The sequence below is a fragment of the Misgurnus anguillicaudatus genome, chromosome 12, assembly GCF_027580225.2.
Source record: "Misgurnus anguillicaudatus chromosome 12, ASM2758022v2, whole genome shotgun sequence".
Taxonomy (NCBI): Eukaryota; Metazoa; Chordata; class Actinopteri; order Cypriniformes; family Cobitidae; genus Misgurnus; species Misgurnus anguillicaudatus.
In genome coordinates, this window is record NC_073348.2 from 36,127,600 (window position 1) to 36,150,233 (window position 22,634).

At 38.4% G+C, this 22,634-nt stretch overlaps 2 protein-coding genes across 2 annotated transcripts; both read left to right on the top strand.

Moving 5' to 3' along the window:
• Nucleotides 1–1,290: 1,290 nt before the first annotated feature.
• On the top strand, nt 1,291–2,259 carry LOC129446608 (trace amine-associated receptor 13c-like). The gene has a single exon (XM_055207800.2). The coding sequence runs from the start codon at nt 1,291–1,293 to the stop codon at nt 2,257–2,259; it is 969 nt and encodes a 322-aa protein (XP_055063775.2).
• A 2,569-nt stretch (nt 2,260–4,828) lies between these two features.
• LOC129446604 (trace amine-associated receptor 13c-like) lies at nt 4,829–5,824 on the top strand. The gene has a single exon (XM_055207795.2). It carries the CDS (start codon nt 4,829–4,831, stop codon nt 5,822–5,824), a length of 996 nt encoding a protein of 331 aa, XP_055063770.2.
• Nucleotides 5,825–22,634: the final 16,810 nt, after the last annotated feature.

Below are 22,634 nucleotides of genomic sequence, written 5' to 3' on the forward strand. Positions count from 1 at the left end.
AAACATTAATATAAAACAGACATTATCTATAAGGATACACGTTAAAACAATCCGATATAGCGTTTATAGTAGCTGGTTGGTAGATGTTTACTATTTTTGTCAAAACCTCCGTTGCAAACCAACATTTACATGAATAAAATAATTTTTACTTTGAAAATGATGCGCTGTCACGTTAACATCAGCTGTTTGTTTACATAAGACTCCGTCTACGTTCATTTACACTCAGAGCAACGTCTTGAGTTCTCAAACTAAAACAGGGTCTTCAGCGTTTGCGAACGAATCCGTTTATGAGGGTCGAAAACGGTGATGTAGTGTAGATGAAAGGCGTAAACGTAGCAAAAGTAACGCGATTTAAAGGATAAAAGCATTAATGTAAACATAGCCTGGATTTGGCGAAAATTGCTCTGGTAAATTGCTCTGGAATTTTTACAGAGGTTGCAGAGAAAAACACAGACATGGCCAATTCGGACGGAATTAAAAACACAGTGGACCTCTGAGAAGCATGATCCAAAATTATAAAGGTTTAAATTGCATCTTTATTTCAAACAACCCGACCGACCGCGACCCGAATGTCATTAAAAATATTTGGCCCCAGCCCTATTTAAACCCTGTTGCTGAAGGAGACGGAGCTGAGCTCCGACAGGGTGTGTTGTGGACCCGAGGAGGCGGAGCTGCGCTCCGGTGAGCTCCGGCCCAATTTAACCACTGCATATATCAAGACGCATATAATAAATAAGCATGTTCAACTGCCTGACAAATTAAATTAAATTATAGTGAGAACAGACTGCTTGTTATGCTCTCGAATGGCTATCGCGGGACAATGATGTGACACCACAATTGCAGGTATGTGATTGGCAAAGGACAAAACCGAAGGAAGCAAGAAAGGAAGGCCGAACCCCCCCCCCCCCCAATGCAAATGCAATTACCAAACAACACTCCAAAAAAATATTTAAAATTTAAAAAGTAGGAACAGCACTAATAGAAATGTAGTTTATTAGATCAATTTTAAACTTATCTAATCAACAATTACATGTTATCAATTAAGATAATCAATTAAGGCTTGACTGCAAATTTCAGTGCTTTTAAACATAAACTAATCATATTTTGTCTTTTTCTTGCCATTTACAGTATATTTGAGCTAATCATTTTCAAATATTTAAAAAGGAAAAAGACATTTTCCAGTGTTGCATCAGAGTGGGGGGTAAATGGGTTGGATAGATCTTGACAATGTATAAATAAAAGAACAGTAAGGAGATCAGCTCAAACTCCTATCGGGAGGAGACTTTATTCATGGCCTATGAGAAAGAAGATCATGAGACTCAATACTGCTTTCCTGCCATTAACTCATCATGCATCAAGACAAAACGCTCCACACATGAATACAATATCATGTATGTGTTTTTTTCAATGCTGTCAGTATGGACTGTGTTTCTGAATCTGCTGGTGCTCATCTCCATCTTTCACTTCAAGAAGCTTCACACTCCAACCAACATGCTCATTCTCTCTCTGGCTGTGGCCGACCTGCTCGTAGGACTTATTATCATGCCCTTGGAGGCAATTAGGTTTATTGAAACATGTTGGTACTTTGGAAACACTATCTGTAGACTGTTTATATTAATCTTGGGATTGCTCCTCAATACATCTTTGAGTAATTTAGTTTTAATAGCTGTTGACCGTTATGTGGCTGTGTGTCACCCTCTTGTGTACCCACAGAAAATAACAATGACTAGAACAATCATTATTATCTGTGTTTGCTGGTTCTGCTCTTCAGCTTATAACATTTCAATTATTATAACTACCTCACAAAGAAAATACACATGTTATGGGGAATGTACAATTATCGTTACTTTTGCCTGGACAATCATTGACCTGATTCTGTCTTTCCTGTTTCCTTGTACCATCATTATAACTTTATATTTGAGAATCTTCTATGTCGCACATCAGCAAGTGAAAGTTATAAACTCTCTGATGAGGAGTGGAAAACATCTAACAGAAGGTTCAGTGAGGAGGAAATCTGAGACCAAAGCCTCTCTGACATTAGGAATCATTGTGACGGTTTATCTGTTTTGCTGGATTCCCTATTTTGCTTTAACTCTAACACCAAACACAAAAATGACTTCTGTTATAGCCTATTTTATGTTATGGATGATGTATATTAATTCAGGTCTGAATCCTCTCATCTATGCAATATTTTACCCCTGGTTTAGAACGTCAGTTAAACACATCCTAAATCTATCCAAAATATTTAAACCAACATAACGTCTATTAGTGTTGTTCATTATAATAAAAATTAGGGTTTGTCATATTAGTAAAAAGTAGTCACCGCTATGTAAAGGGATGTTTGGCAGCCGATTTGTAGTTAACATTGTATAATTATATTATAACGTTAGCTCAGTGTAATTCATGATACGCTTTAGCTATAATTTGAACTAAGATAATCTACTTGCTGTTTATTTTGTTTGTTATCAGAAATATACTACTCTAAAAGGACTTTGATTCTTTGCAAAGTTTACAGGAAGTTATGTTTGTTCCACGCGAAAGCTGTTTGATGTTACTGCTGAAATAGTTTAGTGGTAGAGCATTGCATTAATGTATATGGTCATGTTTGGGCCATTCCATGCAAATGTCAACCTTATTATAAAAAGTAAAGTTTTTAACCCAATGCTTTTAACCATACTGAAATTATGTCCATATTTGGTGGTTTAATTACCCATGCAAAGCCTTTGTTACAGTTTTTAAAACATTTTGCTGCTTAACCATAATGCTGCTTTTTCCTCATTAATGCGCATACAAAAAATAAACATAAAATGTTTCTTAATTTGCTGGGTATTATGGCATCTGGTTAGTGCCTTTTACACAGAATTTCACAGAATTATGATTATAAACTATGTCTCCAAAAAGCTTTTGTCCTTTTTTTGTCACATTTATATCTCATGCATGTTTCCCTCATCAAATATAGAAAATATGAGTATAGACTGATATTTTTCTGCTTACATGACTCTATCATTAGGGGTTTAGTAAATGCATATACTAATAAAAAAAATGTGGTACTGAGATTTCTAGTATTAAATCCATCAGAATCAACATTGCACTTATAGATGAAACAAGCAAACATGCACACTTAACTACTCAGGCACAATGATAACATTCTATAAAATTTTTAGATTAATTAATAACTAAGTTGATGAATGATTTTAATGAGTTATTTGTATGTGCATAATTGACTGTGGTTATCTGAACACGTGAAGACAAGACACGAAGAGAAACTATTGCATCAGTCTGTCAATCTACTGACATGCGAGTTTGTTTCACACTTTTAATGAAGCTTTGGTGCATTAGATGCAGCATATAGGTGTTAACAGGACCCTTAAGACCCCACACACATTTTGAATGGCAAAGCATAACAAATATAATTGGCCTTCAGAGTTTACTGTAATTGATTTCTCGGATGGTTCTTTTCTGTCTTGATCCTGTCGGTAACCAAGAGGTCAACAAGAGCAAAGATATTGTTACTGCGTCCAGGACGAATCCACGCACATTAACTTTCTTTCTAGGAGGCCAATTTTTATTATTGAGATCAGTCTCATTGCCCTCATGAAATTAAGAAAATTATTTATATCAGATTGACAACATGCAGGGGCTCCACTAGCAATTTTTGGCCCCATGAAAGAATATGAGGATGGTCGCCCTACTACACCCATTTCGCACCAAAATATAAGCCAACCTAGCTATTCAAAATCTTTGTCTGCAATTTAATACCACTATTGTTAGTTTTAGGCAGAGATCTGCAATGTCTGTAGCTATAGTACTGTATAAGATGATTTAGTGTGCAAATGTAAATTTAATAAAAAAATACAGTACAGTAATCAAATATTCAGAAATAAAATGGAACCTTCATTGCGTGATTTTGTTTGCTGTATCCATTCTAGGTACAACAGCAAGCGTGGTGGCCCAAAAAAATGTGTGGAATAGTAATATTATTAATGTCATTTGAGGTGTAGATGCGGGTCAGAAATTAATAGGCAAGAGTTGACTGTGGGTCTAACTCGATTATGATAGGCAGAATTTTTTTAAAATGGCCCTTATTTGTGTTCACGCTTTGTCGGAAGGCCCTTAAAGGTTTCTACTAACTGCGCAATTTGTGGTGCGGCCGGTTTGCGGTCTTTATTTCAAACAGGGCCGGTATTGAATAAAATTGATGCTGATGTCAGATAACAAGTCAGGATATGTTTTAATCACTGGGGGTGCGGATCATCAAACAGGATTGTGCATGAGTCCACAACAGCGAACTGTAGCCTAACGTTAAACATGCCACAAACTAGCACAAAACATTAAAGCTAACATGAAAGATGCGAATGAAGCTTTGTAGTAAAACTTATTTTTAGAAAATGCATTTTAGAACAAACATAAAAAGCAATAGGCTATAAATAGAAGCAAAAGACAGCATGAAAATAATAAAATACATGTTAATTTATATTCTATATTAAAGTAATATGTAACCACCATGGGGGCCCCCCGCTGCCACAGTAGGTAAAAAAATCCTAAAGGAAACACTGTATTTTGACCTTAATAGTGTACATGCGTAGTGATTTCTATTATGTGCTCTTTTACAGCACCTTGCCCATCTGAAAAACATGGTAGACATAAAAAAGGCAGAGAATTTACAGTATTTAGATTTTTAAAAACATCAGCATAAAATGAATCACATGGGAAATAAAAAAAATATGTCATCATGTATCAGATGGCTGGGCGGTGGTGTGGGCTGGGAAGCCTGAGCCTATAACTATAAAGGACTAAAACCAGAAGCATATTCCACACTTAAGAACTCATGGCCTATGAGACAGAAGATCATGAGACTCAATACTGCTTTCCTGCCATTAATTCATCATGTATCAAGGGAAAACGCCCCACACATGAACACAATTTCATGTATGTGTTTTTTTCATTGCAGTCAGCATGTACGGTGTTTCTGAATCTGCTGGTGATCATCTCCATCTCTCACTTCAAGAAGCTTCACACTCCAACCAACATGCTCATTCTCTCTCTGGCTGTGGCTGACCTGCTTATAGGACTTATTGTCATGCCCTTGGAGGCCATCAAACTTATTGAGACGTGTTGGTACTTTGGAGACAATTTATGTGAATTGTATTCAATGTTTATTGGACTGCTCCTCTCAGCATCGCTGAGTCATTTAATTTTAATCGCTGTTGATCGCTATGTGGCTGTGTGTTACCCTTTACATTACCCACAGAAAATAACTACCACTAAAACCATAATGAGCATCTGTATCTGCTGGTTTTGTTCTACAGCTTATAATACTGCCCTTGTGAGCAGCAGTAGACATTCGGACTTGCACAAAACAGATGTGTGTTATGGAAAGTGTATTTTTACAATCAGCTATGCATGGAGAGTCACTGATCTGATCATATCCTTGCTGTTTCCTTGTACTGTAATCATAGCGTTATATATGAGGATTTTCTATGTCGTACATCAGCAAGTGAAAGTTATAAATGCTATGTTAAAAGGTGGAAAACATATAATGAAAGGTTCACTGAAGAGAAAATCTGAGGGCAAAGCAGCTCTGACATTAGGACTTATTGTCATGGTTTATCTGCTTTGCTGGATTCCGTACTTTATTTTGTTTCCAATAGAAAACACAGAAATGGTTTCTACCACATTAGTTTTATTATGGATTATATATTCAAACTCTGCTGTAAATCCTTTAATCTATGCTTTATTCTACCCCTGGTTTAAAATGTCAGTTAAACTTATCATAACTCTTAAAATATTTCAACCAGCATCCTTTCTCGTGGACATTTTTTAGATTATAGATTATCAGTCATCATTTTTGTAGGGAGGAGGGTTGATTTTAGTTTTAGTTGAATTTTATAATAAATGGGGTACCCAAAGCCCTTTATCATGTTATATAATTTTCCTTTTAATGGATAGATGCATGTGTTTGTAAACATATCATAAATATAAATAAGGAAAACTGTGATACCATTTAAGCCCACCTTTTTTATTTAAAAGTTCAGATTTAACAGTCTCCAATCTATGAGAGCAGTACATACTAATATACTTTATATACTGTACTCTTATACCCACATTGGCATTGAATGTATTTTTTGGCAAGTTTTACACTTTTTATAAACAGTTCAATGGATGGTTATCAATTCTTCACATAGCTAGTGGGGGCAGTTGTGGTCTCATGATTAAAAAGTATTGTTACCCAAAGGTTGCAAATTTGATTCTCAATGTCAGCAGGAAACGACTGAGGTGCTCACTGGATAGGTTAAATTCCAATATGGGTTAAAATACTTGGCAATTAAATCCCTTTAAAAAGGAGCAAAGGTGTTAACAGCGCTCCGCATTTTTACATTCCTTAAATAACACATAATAACTATAATTAACTGCGCAAAGAGACTTGGATTACTCTGCTGATTTTGGACATACAGATATTATTTTAACATAATTCAAAATGTTAAAGGAACAGTATGTAGGATTGTGGCCAAAACTGGTATTGCAATCACAAAACTTGTGGCTAAAACTGGTACTGCAATCACACAACTGGTGGCCAATACGCAAAATGACAACATAAACATCAGTTGAGGGCTGCAACTCCACTTTTTAAATGACAATATCCTGGCCAGACCACTGTTGTCAGTGATATAAACAATTGAAACGAAAATTATTTCTTAATGTCTAGTGACATATTAGGGCCATTTTATGATTAATTGATATACATTTCTTACATACTGTTCCTTTAAATGACTAGTTTTTTGTGTGTCCACTCCCAATAAAGAAAGAATGTTGTGCTTTTCGCAAAATTAAGAAAATAAACAATGCGCGTTCTGTTCTCTCTCCCTCAGTGAAGTCCTTTCAAAAACACGTCACTTAGTAATTGTAACTTAACGAATACTTGTCATACAAACAAATGATAAATGTCTGCATGATGCTTGGAATGCCTACTTTTAAATGTGAAAACGAAAACAAATATTCTCATTCGGTGTAAACTGTATTAATTGCTTTACTCTTTTTACTTAAATTGTATGAGCAAGACTTCATCCATTGAAATCATGTAGTTATTGTATCAGCCTACTGTGTGTTTACCTGTGTTTGTGTTACACCAGTTAATTTACTACTAAGTAGTACAGGGGCAGACCACCTTGGCTGCTGCCTTCACCATGTTCCACCGGACTTGCTAATCTTATCGGTTAATATTATTAGTTGATATAAAAGAATTATAAATTCAGCCACTGTGTTCATCTGATTGGGAACAAATGTATACAGATTTAAAATATAGAAAAGGGGACTGACCAAAAAAGGTGATCTACCATTATACTGAGTTATCAAGATGCATTATCTAGGTCAACCCTTAAAAACTTACTAGGAATACACAATGTGTACTACCATACCCCAGAAAAATACACGTTTGACTTACAATTTTTAAAAGGGATGAGACAAAGTTCAAATGTTGAAATAATTACATTTTAAATTAAATATTTTTTTAAAATCTACACTTAACTTATATTAATAGACTTTTTGAAAATACTTAAAAAAATAAAAGGAGAAATGGCTGCAAAAAGAGCATGATATGGACTTTTGATAAAATTTTTCACAAAAACTAAGTTTTATAAAATGATAAACTTCACATATCACCCTTGGTGTTTCCCTGTGGTTGCATAAAAGCTGCAGGACGTATTGAAATGCGTTTGGGGCACCAGTATAGTGGTTTCCATAGTGGTACACAAAGCAACGCCTTTTATTTTATTATGAATCAAATAAAACCAAAATAGCTGTCAGGAAAAACTATAACAAACAACCCAAAAGATTTTCCATTTTGCTAAAAAAACTAAGGCATGATCAATATAGTTTACTCCAGTAGTAAACATACCAAAAATACGTCAACAATTCTCTAAATTCTAAATTCTTTATATAACTATTCTATAACTTTAGATGTGCAATGTTTTTAAAACACATAAGAAAGATGAAAGTATGATTGATGCATACTGGCATTTCTAACAGAACACACTGGACGATTTTTTTCTTTTTTGCTGCATAGAGCAACTGACAAATGAAATTTAAGTATCATGAGCTCAGACTGCTTGTTATGCTTTCCAAAGACACTCTTGACACTTGGGCCCTGTCCCAAATGGCGCACTTCATGTGGACTTTCGGTCTTGTGGCCTTAAATTGCGCGTTCTCGCTTAGTCTACAAGTCCGTAGGGTGTCCCTTCTGTCATTTTTACACTTTGAAGTGTGCTTATCAGCCCCTCCTTTGCCCCCTTGATGCGGTCTTCAGCGAAGCCCGCACGGCAGCAGGCTTCCCGCACTTTACCAACCCAGAAGTCCTTGCGAAAGGGCAATCAGACCAATCAGACGACGGAAGGGAGGAGTTCACATTGACGGGCAACTTCTCTACCTATTTCCGGTGTGATGCTCGAGTCTCTCCCAAAATACGACTCCGGTGCACCCACGCGGACTCGCATCAAGGGTCCCTAAAGTCTGGACTATGTGATGTCATCAAAGTGTGGACTCTGAGGAGGACCACAAGTCCGGATTGTGCCATTTGGGACAGGGCCAAAGACCCCCATCGGTCTGTGCAGCACAACATGAAATTAAAAAAGGGCCCCCCCTAGTGGTTTGGGGCCCTATGCAGCTTGCATACCTTGTGTATAGGGCGGATCGGCTCTGGGTAGAGCTGTGATGGTTGTCATTAGCACCACACACCACCGCAGTGGTGAAGTGCAACCCACGGTGGGGAAGTGCGCCCTGTGGTGGTGTGCATGTCACAAACTATGAAAAATATAAAGTCCAATCTCACCCAGTGAGATGTCTACAAGTTGGTGTTTAAGTAAACGACCAGCAGACTCCGAGTTAATGCGCTATTTGCAAGGGAAGGCAACTGATATCAGTGATGACCCGCTGGCTTGGGGGCGGAACAATGAGGCAAGATATTGTCCGTTTCTCAATCCGAAGGCTGCAGCCTCCAGAGGTCACATTTGTAAGCTGCATACATCATCAAGACTATCATTCTTGGTTAATCGTATATTGTTGTGATATGCTAATGACTTGCAAATGTAACTCAGTTAATTGAAATAAACCAGGCTTGATGACATATGCGACCTCTGGAGGCTGCAGCCTTCAGATTGAGCCGTTCTCTCTTGGTCACTCAAGGTTGCGTAAAAGTATCAATCTGCGTTACACCATCAGAATGCCCTTTCAGCGTGGCTGAAAACATTATAGCCCCAAAAAGGTTCCTCTCTTGTTGTTTCACGAATTGAAGTGGTACAATAAACACGCACAGAAAACACTGATCCCGTGGGTGCTCGGGGGCTTGGCTCGAGCACCCACTGAAATGCCCAAGCACATATGCAAAGTTGCTTCACGTCACATCTAAAACCACACAAGAAACGTGACCGCGCCACTTTTCTCCTCTTCAAAGCGCGTGGGCGCTCCAGAGCGTCTTTCATTGCTAAGTAACCTAAGCATTGCTTGACGCTGTGACGAGCACCCACCGATGGAGAACGAATTTGGGGCATTCGAACATGCACTTTTGTTAAAAACTATATATCTGTTTCTCGTTTATATTTTTATATTTCAAAATATATGTATAGATTAGACCTATATGCATCAATGTGCACGTGCACATAAGTGCATACACGCACCCCCCCACACACACACATACAATCTATAACTACCGCACCACTGCTGTGAATTGGTACGTTACCATTGCGGTGATAAAAAACTACCACCGTCACAGCCCTAGCTCTGGGTAGATTGGAGGAGCTCAGATGCAAAACCTGATAATAACCATCTCAGCTGACGCTGCCCCGCTGGGCGAGTAAAACAAAGCAGCACAAGTAGCTTTTTGCTTCGGAGCAGAGCAGTTTTCTGCAGGCTAAAAAAGTTTCTTGTGTTTGGAAGAACCATTGACTCTGAGCCTGGTTAGAGCTATCCAGTTCATTGCATAGGGTCTATCGCACCATCAGACCCAAGATTTCTGCCATCCAATTTACTTCGATGAAAGCTGCAGGGTACCCTGAGGATGCATACTTTTTTCACATTGCGTTCAAAGGAAAGGCATGTCAGTACAAAGTTGAGTAAACTTCAGTCTGACATCTGTTCCCAAAAACAGTAGCCAAAAAGTACCTGGATGACCTACTACTTCTGGCAAGATCCTGAAGTGTTCATTTGATGGAGACTTTGCTATCCCATGAGCTCTTTCAAATGCAAATACATATAATAAACATATGTCCCTGTGGTAAAATTGTGCTTGTTTTAACGTCATTCTAGTTAACACCTAATTTGTTGTTATGACAATGTATGTCGCGTGATGTAACAACATGGTGGATGTAGTACGTGATTTATTCATACTACGCATATTCATAATACTTAGCACCTATAATTTTACCAGGCAACTTCATCTAATACAGTACCAGCACAGTATGCGGTTTCGGATGCAGTCCATGAGTGAGTGCAGTCTTTAGTTATTCTGAGCGACTGTAAACTTCTGTCATCACAATGGAAGGTCTGTCTCTTCCCGCATTTAATTAGACAATGTAAAAACGCAAATGACGTTGAGTGTTTTTAGGCTGCCAAAAATGCATGTCTGTTATCAGCCTCTTAGAGGGTTTTGCATCTGAGCTCATTTAGAAACATCTAAAAAGGAAAAAAAAGGAAAATAATATCCATTGAAAAACAATGTTGCATCAGAGTGGGTGGTGAATGGGTTGAGTCAGACTGATTCAGAAACTGTATAAATGAAAGAACAGTAAAGAGATCAGATCAAACTCTTATCAGGAGGAGACTTTAATTATGGCCTTTAAGACAGAAGATCATGAGACTCAATACTGCTTTCCTGCCATTAACTCATCATGCATCAAGACAAAACGCTCCACACATGAATACAACATCATGTATGTGTTTTTTTCAGTGCTGTCAGTGTGGACTGTGTTTCTGAATCTGCTGGTGATCATCTCCATCTCTCACTTCAAGAAGCTTCACACTCCAACCAACATGCTCGTTCTCTCTCTGGCTGTGGCCGACCTGCTCGTAGGACTTATTGTCATGCCCTTGGAGGCTATTAGGTTTATTGAAACATGTTGGTACTTTGGAGACCCTATCTGTAGACTGTTTCTATTAATCATGGGATTGCTCATCTGTACATCTCTGATTAATTTAGTTTTAATAGCTGTTGACCGTTATGTGGCTGTGTGTCACCCTCTGCTGTACCCACATAAAATAACAACTACTAGAACAATAACTATTATCTGTGTTTCCTGGATCTATCCTTCAGCTTATAACATTTCAGTTCTTATTAATACCTCAGAAAAAAAATTCACATGTTATGGAGAATGTACAGTTATCATTACTTTTGTCTGGTCAATCGCTGACCTGTTCCTGTTTTTTCTGTTTCCTTGTACCGTCATTATAACTTTATATTTGAGAATCTTTTATGTCGCACATCATCAAGTGAAAGTTATAAACTCTCTGATGAGGAGTGGAAAACATCTAACAAATGGTTCTGTGAGTAGGAAATCTGAGAGCAAAGCCGCTCTGACATTAGGAATCATTGTGACGGTTTATCTGTTTTGCTTGATTCCCTATTATAGTTTATCTCTAACACCAAACACAAGCATGACTTCTGCTATAGCATATTTTATGTTATGGATGTTGTATATTAATTCAGGTGTGAATCCTCTCATCTATGCTATATTTTACCCCTGGTTTAGAGCGTCAGTTAAACACATCCTAAATCTATCCAAAATATTTAAGCCAGCATAACTTCTACTGGTCTTGTTCATTATAATAATAATTAAGGTTCTGATTTACTAGAATTGTTTGAATCGGTCAATGATGCAGATCAACACAAAATATTATGCATACATTTGAACGGGCTTAAGAGAGTGGTTTGCTGTTTCAATGTATTGGTAGTAAATGCATTCTTTGTGAATTTATATTTTAAGTTTTAAATGTTAAATCCATAATGATGGGATCGCTCGGTTCGAACTGAGGCAACACACATACTGATAATAATGTATAATGTACCCTGTACTACAATGTAATTGCTTTGAATAAAAGCGTCTGCCATCTGTGTAAATGTTTATGGAAACTGCAGGCCAAATATAAAATCTATAGGCTACATTTGTTAAGGTGTAAACTATAAAAAAAAACATACAATGTGTAGTCTTAAATCCACCAGAACCATCAGCAGTTTAATGTATAGATAAACAAGCAAACATGCACACTTACTACTCAGGGACAACAATATCATTCTATAAACATTTCTTATTTAGCTTGATTAGTAACCAAGTTGATTAATTATTTTTATTAATTAATTATTTTGTGTGCATAAATGACTGTTGGCTAACTGAACATTTCTCATAAGAACGTGCAAGACATGATACTGGCCTGCATGAAAAGCAACTATTGCATCAGTCTTGGCCAGGACTTGTAATGTGGCCTTTGTTTTTGTGGGTTAACAATTACCCAATGTTGGGCTGTTGTTATGCAACCATGGGTTATAATAACCAAGAGTTGGGTTAAACAACACAGCATTTGGTCAATTTTAACCCAGCATGTGTTCTGTCCAATATTTACCTCTTATGGGTTAAAATTAACCTCCGGAGGCTGCATACGTCATAAAGACTGTCTTATTTCAGAATATTAACTTTGAAATTAACTTAAAGAATAATAATCAATCGTAAATTGTTGTAATATGCTTATGACTTGCGTATGTAATGCTCAGTTAACTTAAATAAACTAGGCTTGTGACATATGCAACAGCCTGTATATGGGACCTCCAGAGGCTACAGCCTTCGGATTGAGAAACGGCCTCAAGCGCTCTGATTCTACCGCTATTCATTTAACCTTAACTCCTCAACCACTTGCGCTATCAAAAAAGTTTTAATTGTTTCCAATAGGGCTGTCACGGGGCTCCGGACTAACATTTGAGATAGGTGGCACTGGCACCACCAAGTTGTACTGGGTCACTGGGTGGTGTAAAAACATGTTTAATGCATTAATATATTCATTACAAATACAGATAATTTTCTTCTTTATATAAATTATTTTTTAACTTTACCATACTCTTAACATATATTTTAACCATTAAACTTACAATCAACTTTTTCTTACTTTAAAGCTTTAGGCTACTTTAACACAGACTTGAGTAAAGAAATCAAATTCGTATGCTGTAATCACTACAAAATGTATCAATGCACTTTGAATATATCATTTGGCCAGGACTTGTAATTTGGCCTTTGTTTTTGTGGGTTAAAAATTACCCATGAGTTGGGTTGTTCTTATGCAACCATGGGTTATAATAACCAAGAGTTGGGTTAAACAACAAAACATTTGGTCAATTTTAACCCAACATGGAGTCATTTTAACCCAGCATGTGTTCTGTCCAATATTTACCTCTTATGGGTTAAAAATAACCCAGCCATTTTTAGACTGTACTACAGTGTGAATAAAAGTTACACCTTCCATATTTGCATATACATTAGGGTGGTGATATGAAATGTTCCCAGCAGTGTGACATCAGACTGCAGGGGTGTATTTGAATGAGTCTTTTTTAGGAAGGCGTGGATTTGATTTATTACTGTCAAGAGTGTGTGAGGCGGGCTGACTGACAATGATGGCAGAAGATTGATAATTAATAATCCATAATAAATGTTGCATCGGAGTGGGTGGTGAATGGGTGGGTCATTCTGATCCTGACAGTGTATAAATGTATTAATGACAGAACAGTTAGGAGATCAGATCAAACTCCTATCAGGAGGAGACTTTAGTCATGGCCTATGAGACAGAAGATCATGAGACTTAATACTGCTTTCCTGCCATTAGTCCCTTTCACACATACAGTCTTTACTGCAGTTAACATGTCATGTGTGAACAGAACCTTTCCGGTAAATCAGTGGTCCCAATTTACCAGTAAGACAGGTTGTAAGATTACCAGTAATTTACCGGTAAGCACTATGTGTGAACGAAAAATATAGGATTACTGGCATTTAGAACGGACGACGTCAGATCGTGCTGACAGATCGGGACAATCAGAACGTTTTTAAACAGATGACGCGTTTACCCCTGCACTTTTTACGTTCGTTTCCACATCCACCCTTGCTGCTTAAAAGTCGAGCACAACTGAGGTTAACATCCACATTTCTTCAAAGTTGTTTAAAACGACTTACCATCTATTTGCCAAATTGCCGACGTCCTTAGTACACCTTCGGTGAAGCCTAATGTGCAAACACAGATTCCGTTTGACGTCGCCTACGCAATGTTGTTTGGTCACGAGCAACTTTGTGACCGTTTGCCACAGATTTGTACAAATACGTCACGGAGCTCGCGGCTGCACGCCACACAACCTGATCTCACGAATTTCCGTGGCATAGTCACGGAATTTTGTGCTCATTTTTCCGTGGCATTCTCACGGATCTCCGCATTTTTCCGTGGCCCTGCTACGGACTGTCTTTTTCGTGGCATTCTCACGGATTGGTTACTCAACTGTTTTGTCCTATTTTCTTACCATTTTTGCTTCGGTTTTGGGTTAGATTTACATGAAATGACATCCCTACCCAAGCCCAACTCTAACCCCAACGCCAGGCAACAATTGTTTAAAGTTTAGAAAATATAAAAGAATAAAGCAGAAAAAATAGTATAAACCAATAGTTAAAGTGACATATTAACGCAAACACCAAATCTAACCCTAAACCGAAGCGAAAATGGTTTGAAAATAGGAAAAAGCAGTTGAGTAACCAATCCGTGAGAATGCCACGAAAAAGACAGTCCGTAGCAGGGCCACGGAAAAATGCGGAGATCCGTGAGAATGCCACGGAAAAATGAGCACAAAATTCCGTGACTATCCCACGGAACTTTGTGAGATCATGTTGCGCCACAGGTAACTTCCGCTTTCTCTCCGAGTTTACCGGCATTTTGATACTGATGTGTGAATGATGTCTTACTGGTAAAAAGACGGAACGTCACTGCATGTGTGAACAGCACATTTTTGTATTTACTGGTAAATTCATGGTAATTTACAAGAATTATTGTGTGAAAGAGGCTATTAACTCATCATGCATCAAGACAAAACGCCCCACACATGAATACAATATCATGTATGTGGGTTTTTTTCAGTGCTGTCAGTATGGACTGTTTCTCTTAATCTGCTAGTGATCGTCTCCATCTCTCACTTCAAGAAGCTTCACACTCCAACCAACATGCTCATTCTCTCTCTGGCTGTGGCAGACCTGCTCGTAGGACTTATTGTAATGCCCTTGGAGGCGGTTACGAGATGCAAAGCTGCACACTTACTACTCAGGCACAATGATACCATTCTATAAAAATGTCTTATTTAGCTTGATTAGTAACTAAAATTATTCATTTTTTATTGATTTTTTTATGTGCATAAATGACTGTTGGCTACCGGAACATTTCTCACATGAACGTGCAAGACATGACACTGACTTGCATAAAGAGCAACTATTGCATCAGTCTGTCAATCTACTTGCATGTCAGTTTGTTTCACACTTTTAATGAAGCTTTGGTGGATTAGATGCAGCATAAAGGTGTTAACAGGACCCTAAAGACATAATGCAGACATTTTAAAAAGGCAAAGCATAACAAATATACTTGGCCTTCAGAGATTACTGTAATTGATTTCTTGGATGGTTCATTTCTGTCTTAATCCTGTCAATATAGAAGTACATAACCAAAAGGTCAAATGAGCAAAGATATTGTTATTGCATCTAAGAAGAATCAGTCCACGTTACCTTTCTTCCTTGAATAAGATTTTTAATTATTAAGATCAAAATCCAGCCTCGTTGCTCTATCAAACTGACAACATTTGTAAGACAATAAGCATTAAGATTTAAGATTAGAAGTAGATAATGAGCAGTTATGTTCCAGACTCTGCTTTTTGCCACCATAAAGCAGATGCAAAAAAAAAAACATCTATAAGTTAGCACATCTTTATCCCAGGCATGAAAAGAGAGAGAAAGAAAATCTATTCTTTCTGTCTAAATGTAAAATTTACAACGAATTGTCAACCTTTGTGTGAACAGTTTTGACACAAGCATTCATGTGCAAAAAATACACTGAACCTGTATCTTTATTGGCCTAATGTAAATAAAATTATACAACAGTTCTTTCTGGTTCTCGAATCTGATTGGCTAAGAGGCGTGCAATATTCTACTGATAACGGCACAGTAACCGCTTCACCTTTCGTATCATTCCGCCACCTAGTAAATGGAGGTCCTCTAAACAGGCTCATCTCTGAATGGAAAAACTGCAGGCACACACAGACACACACAAACGCGCTGTTTTGAATCACTCTCCGTGTCTCTCATTAGTTCACTAGCTCGTAAATCAGTCTGTGAATACCAATCGGAAGTTATTATTCCGTCAAAGATCGGCGCTCTTGGATGTTACGTTAAACTTAATGGGAGTAATGTCTTGTCACATCGTGTGGACGATTAACACTTGGAATGAGGAATTAAACTATTTTTTTCTGGAGCTATATCTCTTTTCAGAACGCGAAAACAGTGGAACTGCAGGTAAGCACCACAGCTTTTAAATGTGGACATTGATCATTTATTTTATCGTGATGTGACTATTAAAACATGTTATGAGATATCGCCACTGATATATTTATAAGCAGCATGCAAAAACATATCTCTGACACTTAAAAAAAACAGTTTTATATAGTACTGACAAGAACAAAGTTTAATAATAATCGAGTGCTCGTATCGCGTTAAGAGTAAATGGGAACGCAATAGTAACATAAGTATAGTTTTATTCACTTTTACCGCGCGCCAAAACAATAACAACACAAAAGACACTAAATATGAATAAAAAAAACAAGTAATAGTTTGATCATGACACCAAATACTGCTGATTTGATCTTATTTTTGACCATCAAAAACAAACAAGGCCAACATGAGAGCCAGGGAATCAATGTGAGAGATGTAGTCCAGAGAGGGCGGTTGTCAGCGGGGCGAGTGAACACTGACGTCCGCTCATGCTTTGGTTCTCATACGTACTGAATCTCAATAAGCAAACGTTCAAACAGGCGCTATCTTTACTAATCGACTGCAGATTTAAATATAATACATATACATTCTCGACTGAACTAATCTTAAAACTACACTTTGTGACCAAGAAACGGTAATATAAAGAAACGGCTTTTCCGAGTTGTTATGAGATTCAAAGCAGCCGAAAGTGTTACCTGTCATTCTGGCCACCCTCAAATCCGTGGCGGAAAAAAGTAGTTCCCAAACAAAAAGGCTTTTAAAATAACTCCGTTGTTGTTTTCTAGTTTTCTTTTTTCAAACTTGTGCCGTCGAACTGTTGTATAAAAGCAATATCACTCTCGGAGTTGTGTGATATAGCTCTATATCATCACGGCTGTGATTGGCCTAATCACAGCCGTGATGATATAGAGCTATATCACACTCCTACTTGAGCGATATTGCTTAATTACTTTATACAATTATTATACACACAACTTGTATCTGTCTGTCTGTCTGTCTGTACTTGTTTTTTAATATGTAGCTGTCAATGGGGCTGTACCCTTCCAAAAAGGTACAGATTTGACCTAAATCAGTGTTTCCACTACAAGCATTCTACTGTGCCGGGCCGCCATGCCTAAAAACATTCCTGTCACACCTGCGATTGAGCACTGTTGTATTTTTATCCTACACCCAAACCTAATCCTAAACACATTTCACGGGATTTAGGATGTAGTTGTATCTCATCTAGCCATGACCGCTGTTTTCATCCTAGACAGATGAGCATAACCTCAACACTGCTTTCTACCATTAACTCATGGTGCATCAAGACAAAACACACATCAATACATTACTAACGGTGTTATTTTTTTCAGTAGCGAGTAATCAAATAAATTACTGTTTCCCCCGTTATAACGCTGTTACCGTTACTGACATTAAAATGCTGCGCGTTACTATAATTAATCTCACTGAAGCGAGTAGGCTCTCATCCAGACAGGCAATGTTTTTTTCTAGTGTGTGTGTGTGTGTTTGGTGTGTCAGCGTGGTTGAGAGGTGGGAGACACATAAATGATAATGATGGGTCTCTGTGTGTTAGAGGCGGTGGGACAACCACATAACCGATGATGATTGGCTGAATTTCTATTGTTAGCCAACCAGAGGCAGGCAGAGTTCATACACAAACTTAACACTGCACTGCTGCTCGGACGGTGCATGTCAACTTGATGACTTTGTCGCTAGATTTAGCAACTTTCTAAACCCCTTTAGCGACTTTAAAAAAAGCGACTAGGACAAATCTAGCAATCTTTTCTGCCGTGGTTGGAGACTGACGCGACAGCATGTATTGCTCTCTCTTGTCAACGAGCAGCGGATGCTGCTGCTAGCCACTCACAGGCAGCCCGGTCCTCGCGTGCAGTCCGCCCGAGTCCCACACCTCCGAAACAACAGAGCGATGGCAAGTCCAACTAGCTCAAAGGTAGTGGTCGCAAATACAAAGTATAATAAGCACTACTTTTATACAAGAATGTTATGTAAGAGAGACAAGAATGTTTATGTAACATGCAACTTATGCAGAGTAAGAAAGAGCCTCTTCACGTCTGTAATTCTGATAAAGCACCTCACATCATCACATGTTGCAACACAATTAGTGCTTTCTCTTTAGTGTCCAAGTCATTAATTTAACAAATTTAATATTGGGGGGAATCCAAGTAATTTGAAATATTTGTATTTTGAAAAGTAAAGCAATAGTTACTTTTCTTGGCAATTAGTTACTTTTTTAATGATGTAACGCAATTACTAACTCAGTTACTATTTTTGAGATGTAACTACTGTAGTAACTATAACTAATTACTTTTTAAAGTAACGTTGCCAACACTGTTACAGGATAGTTTGCCTCAGCTCGCTTGAAATGAATAAAATGTAACAAATATATAAGGATTACAACTTTGTGTTCGGACTTCAAACAGATTAGCAATCGTTAAGTGAAATTAGGGATGCCAATTTATGCAATTCCAAATATTCAAAGATGGTTTAAATTAATGATCAATCAATCGAATAATCATTAACTGTAATAGTGCAATAAGCCTTTGCTGCAGTGGCATTTAGCCAATGACATGAAAGTGCCTAATGTCTAAATACCATGCCAGAGGGATTGTAAAATGAATCAATGCAGTTGGTGTTTTGATAAAATCATAGATTTAAACTCAACAGTCGAATGAAAGTCCATGTCAAAATAAAGGCTTCTTTATCATCAAGTGTTATATTTCTAGTCGTTCACCTCGCTTTCCGAATAGTTGATACTAGTGCTGGGCAAAGATTAATCGCGATTAATTGCATACAAAATAAAAGTGATTTTTTTGCATAATATATGTGCATGTACTGTGTCTAATTATTATGTATATTTAACCACACACACATTCATTTCAGAATTGTTTTATTTATATATCATTTTTTTATTTATATTTAATATAGATTATATAAAAATACAAATAAATATATATAAACATGTAAATGTTTCTTAAATAAATACATTTACACATAATCATTAGACACAGCACACACTCATATATCATACCAATAATCACTTTATTTTGTATCGCGATTAATCTTTGCCCAGCACTAGTTGATACACTGTTTGTTGTAATCATATCCAAGAAGCACATGAAGGGCAATTTTCCTGTCGTCACCTCCAGCTTAGATCTGTGACGCACTTTCAGCAAAGACACTTATTTTGGAGATGACAACCTTCCATTCCAACTTGGCTAGCATGAAGTACCTCAGCCGGTCAATAATGATCAGTGATATTTATTGCGGGCATTCAGAGTGTTACGACAGTCAGTTATAGTTTATATTTTACAGTTTCTTTCCAGAATTTAAGATAACATTTTAGTCTCTTCATTAAAAACGGCCTCTGGTCTCCTTCCCTGTGTATACCAAGTTAACAGCATTGCTATGCAAAGCTTGGAGCCTTCACTAGAGAGGGTCTTTGCTTTCAGTATGCTAAATGTATTAGCATTTTCTGTATCGGACCCTGTCAGATCCACTGCGGATACAATTTCGTTGCATTAGCAGCCAGCCTCGTCTCGCATGACGTTAAAAAGCCCAGGTGTTTGCTTGGCATCGAGCATTGTTGCAGTCATGGCTAGTTTAACTTCTGTGCGATCGCTTCATTTTTTTATGCCAAGTTTTACACATTAAATGAACAGTTTAGTGGAGGCTTATCAATTCCACATATGGGAAGTGGGGATAGCTGTGGTCTTATGATTAAAAAGTCTGACTTGTAACTCAAAGGTTGCAGATTCGATTGCTGGCAAGGAAAGACCGAGCTTATGACCAAGACTCACTAGATGGATTAAAATCTCTTGCACATGTGTCACAGGTCGGAGAAGCGGACCGCCCCTGTCGCGGGTCACACTCCTCCTAGTTCCACCCTGAGGAGGTCCCAAAACACCCCAATGACCAGACAGACAGAGGATTAAAATTTAACAACTTATTAAATATTAAAAGGTAATAGGGTGAATTAAATATTTAAAAAAAAACATCCCAGTCCTCGGGCCTTCATAGCGGGGGGGGGGGCATTTGGATCCGCTGTGGTCATGGCTGGCAGCAGAGGTAAGAATTTCACAGGTTACTGGGACTTTAACTTTTCCTCCTCAGGTTCGTGGCTGTAAGCAGAGGTAAGAATTTCTCAGGTTACTGGCCGTTTACTTTTCCTCCTCAGGTTCGTGGCTCATGTTCCTCTAGCCTCAACATACTGTATCTCCTCATGATCCCTCCGAACTCGAAGTGGCTTCTGTCAACGTAAGCACAGCACTACACTGCAAGTTCTAGTGCACACACACACAATGAAGACAAAGACTCACCCACGGCACTCCACACATTTAAGTAGACTAAGGACTTGGCCAAACTCGTTCCGGGTTTGTCGTGTGGCTGGTTGGGCGTTGTTCTCAGTAGAGGGGGAAAAGCACCTAGATATGGACGTCAGGCCTCCTGTGCTTACTCCTAGTTGAATTCCTCGGCTCACCCACGTTTCTCTTCACAGTGGGGCCGCTGTTCTGTTAGTTCGACTTACTACACACGTTAAGCAATATATCTCCTTTAATACCACATACTGCAGTGGATGGTGTTAACTCACGTGAGAGGACGGTACTTCACAATGCTGGCTTCATACATTGTTCCCCAATATCACTGTCCGGCTCGCCCACGCTTCTCTCCACAGTGGGGCCGCAACTCTGAGTGGTGCGGTGACAATGCTTTACAGCGCCGGCTTCCTATATGGGCTTTCGGTATTACTTCCCGGCTCGCCCACGCTTCTCTCCGCTGTGGGGCCGCAACTGTTCAATGAACTCACAACACACGCCAGGTAATACTCTTTTCTCAATGCTCCATATTACAAACAGAAACTCTTACTCACACATTGCTGTAAACACTCTGCTGGTCTTTGTTCCTCTTCTAGCTTATTTGCTGCAGCCGATCGTCTTAGACGCTAGCTCAGGTGAGTAATCCTCAATGTTCCAGTCGAAAGGAACCCACACATGAAAACACATCCGTATTTCGAATAGTAACACTTCTTATATACTCAGCCAGTGACTCATATCTTTAATACTTCCTTCGCCCAGTCGATTATAACCTCTGTTTCTTCCTTTCAGGACCGCAGCCAGGCCTCCGCTTATTCCACACCAGATCGGTTCATCCAAACACACACAATACAACAGAGCAGAGAAAAGCACCTTTCCGTGGTGCTCCTTTAATTTACAGCCACAACTCCTTCCTCTTCGCCTCTTTCGGCTACCGCACTCTTTCCACTTGCTCTAAGCGATCCCTGGATCAACGGCGCCTTCAGGCTCTTCAAAGGAAGTGTGAGTTGTGGTCCGCCCTTGGCGGAAAGGAGGTTGCCCCGAAATCAACCGCCCTAGGCGGAACTGCATCTGCCCCAAAGTCAACCGCGCCCTTCCTGTGTTTCTATGGGTCTATTTATATGTCACGTCTTCCATACATCTTCCAATCCAAGTTGCCACACTTAATCTGCACACCTGTTGCTCATGAAGCCCCGAGTGCGTTGTCAAGGAGACCAGGAAGTCTTTTGATGCAATGTACATTATTAACAGCAATAATCTGACATTAAACAGATTATTTAGTACTCCACCTCCCACGTGACATCATAAACTATATTGTTGAACACCCATGGTTCAAACGACGAATGTGTGACAAAGTTGCTATGCTTTTGGAAAACATTAGTTTTGACAAGGTAGTTAGTTTCTCCAACTATGCATCTTATTATGGTGGTTCAACAGTGAGTTATGTTGTTGTTCGGGAAACAAACCCCTGTGCAGTTTAGTTTCAAATTCACTTAATCTCGGCCTCAGGTTTGTAGGAAGAATCAATTAAGCGTCTAACAAAAAAATGCTAATTACCATGAAAGCATGACATACTTTAGGGATTTAAATTTGAGCTCATCATTTACAAACATCTAAAAAGAAATATGTTTAAAAGGGTCAAAATAATATCCACAATGTTGCATCAGAGTGGGTGGTGAATGGGTTGAGTCAGTCTGACCATGTATAAATAAAAGAACAGTACAGAGAACAGATCAGATCAAACTCTTAACAAGAGGAGACTTTATTC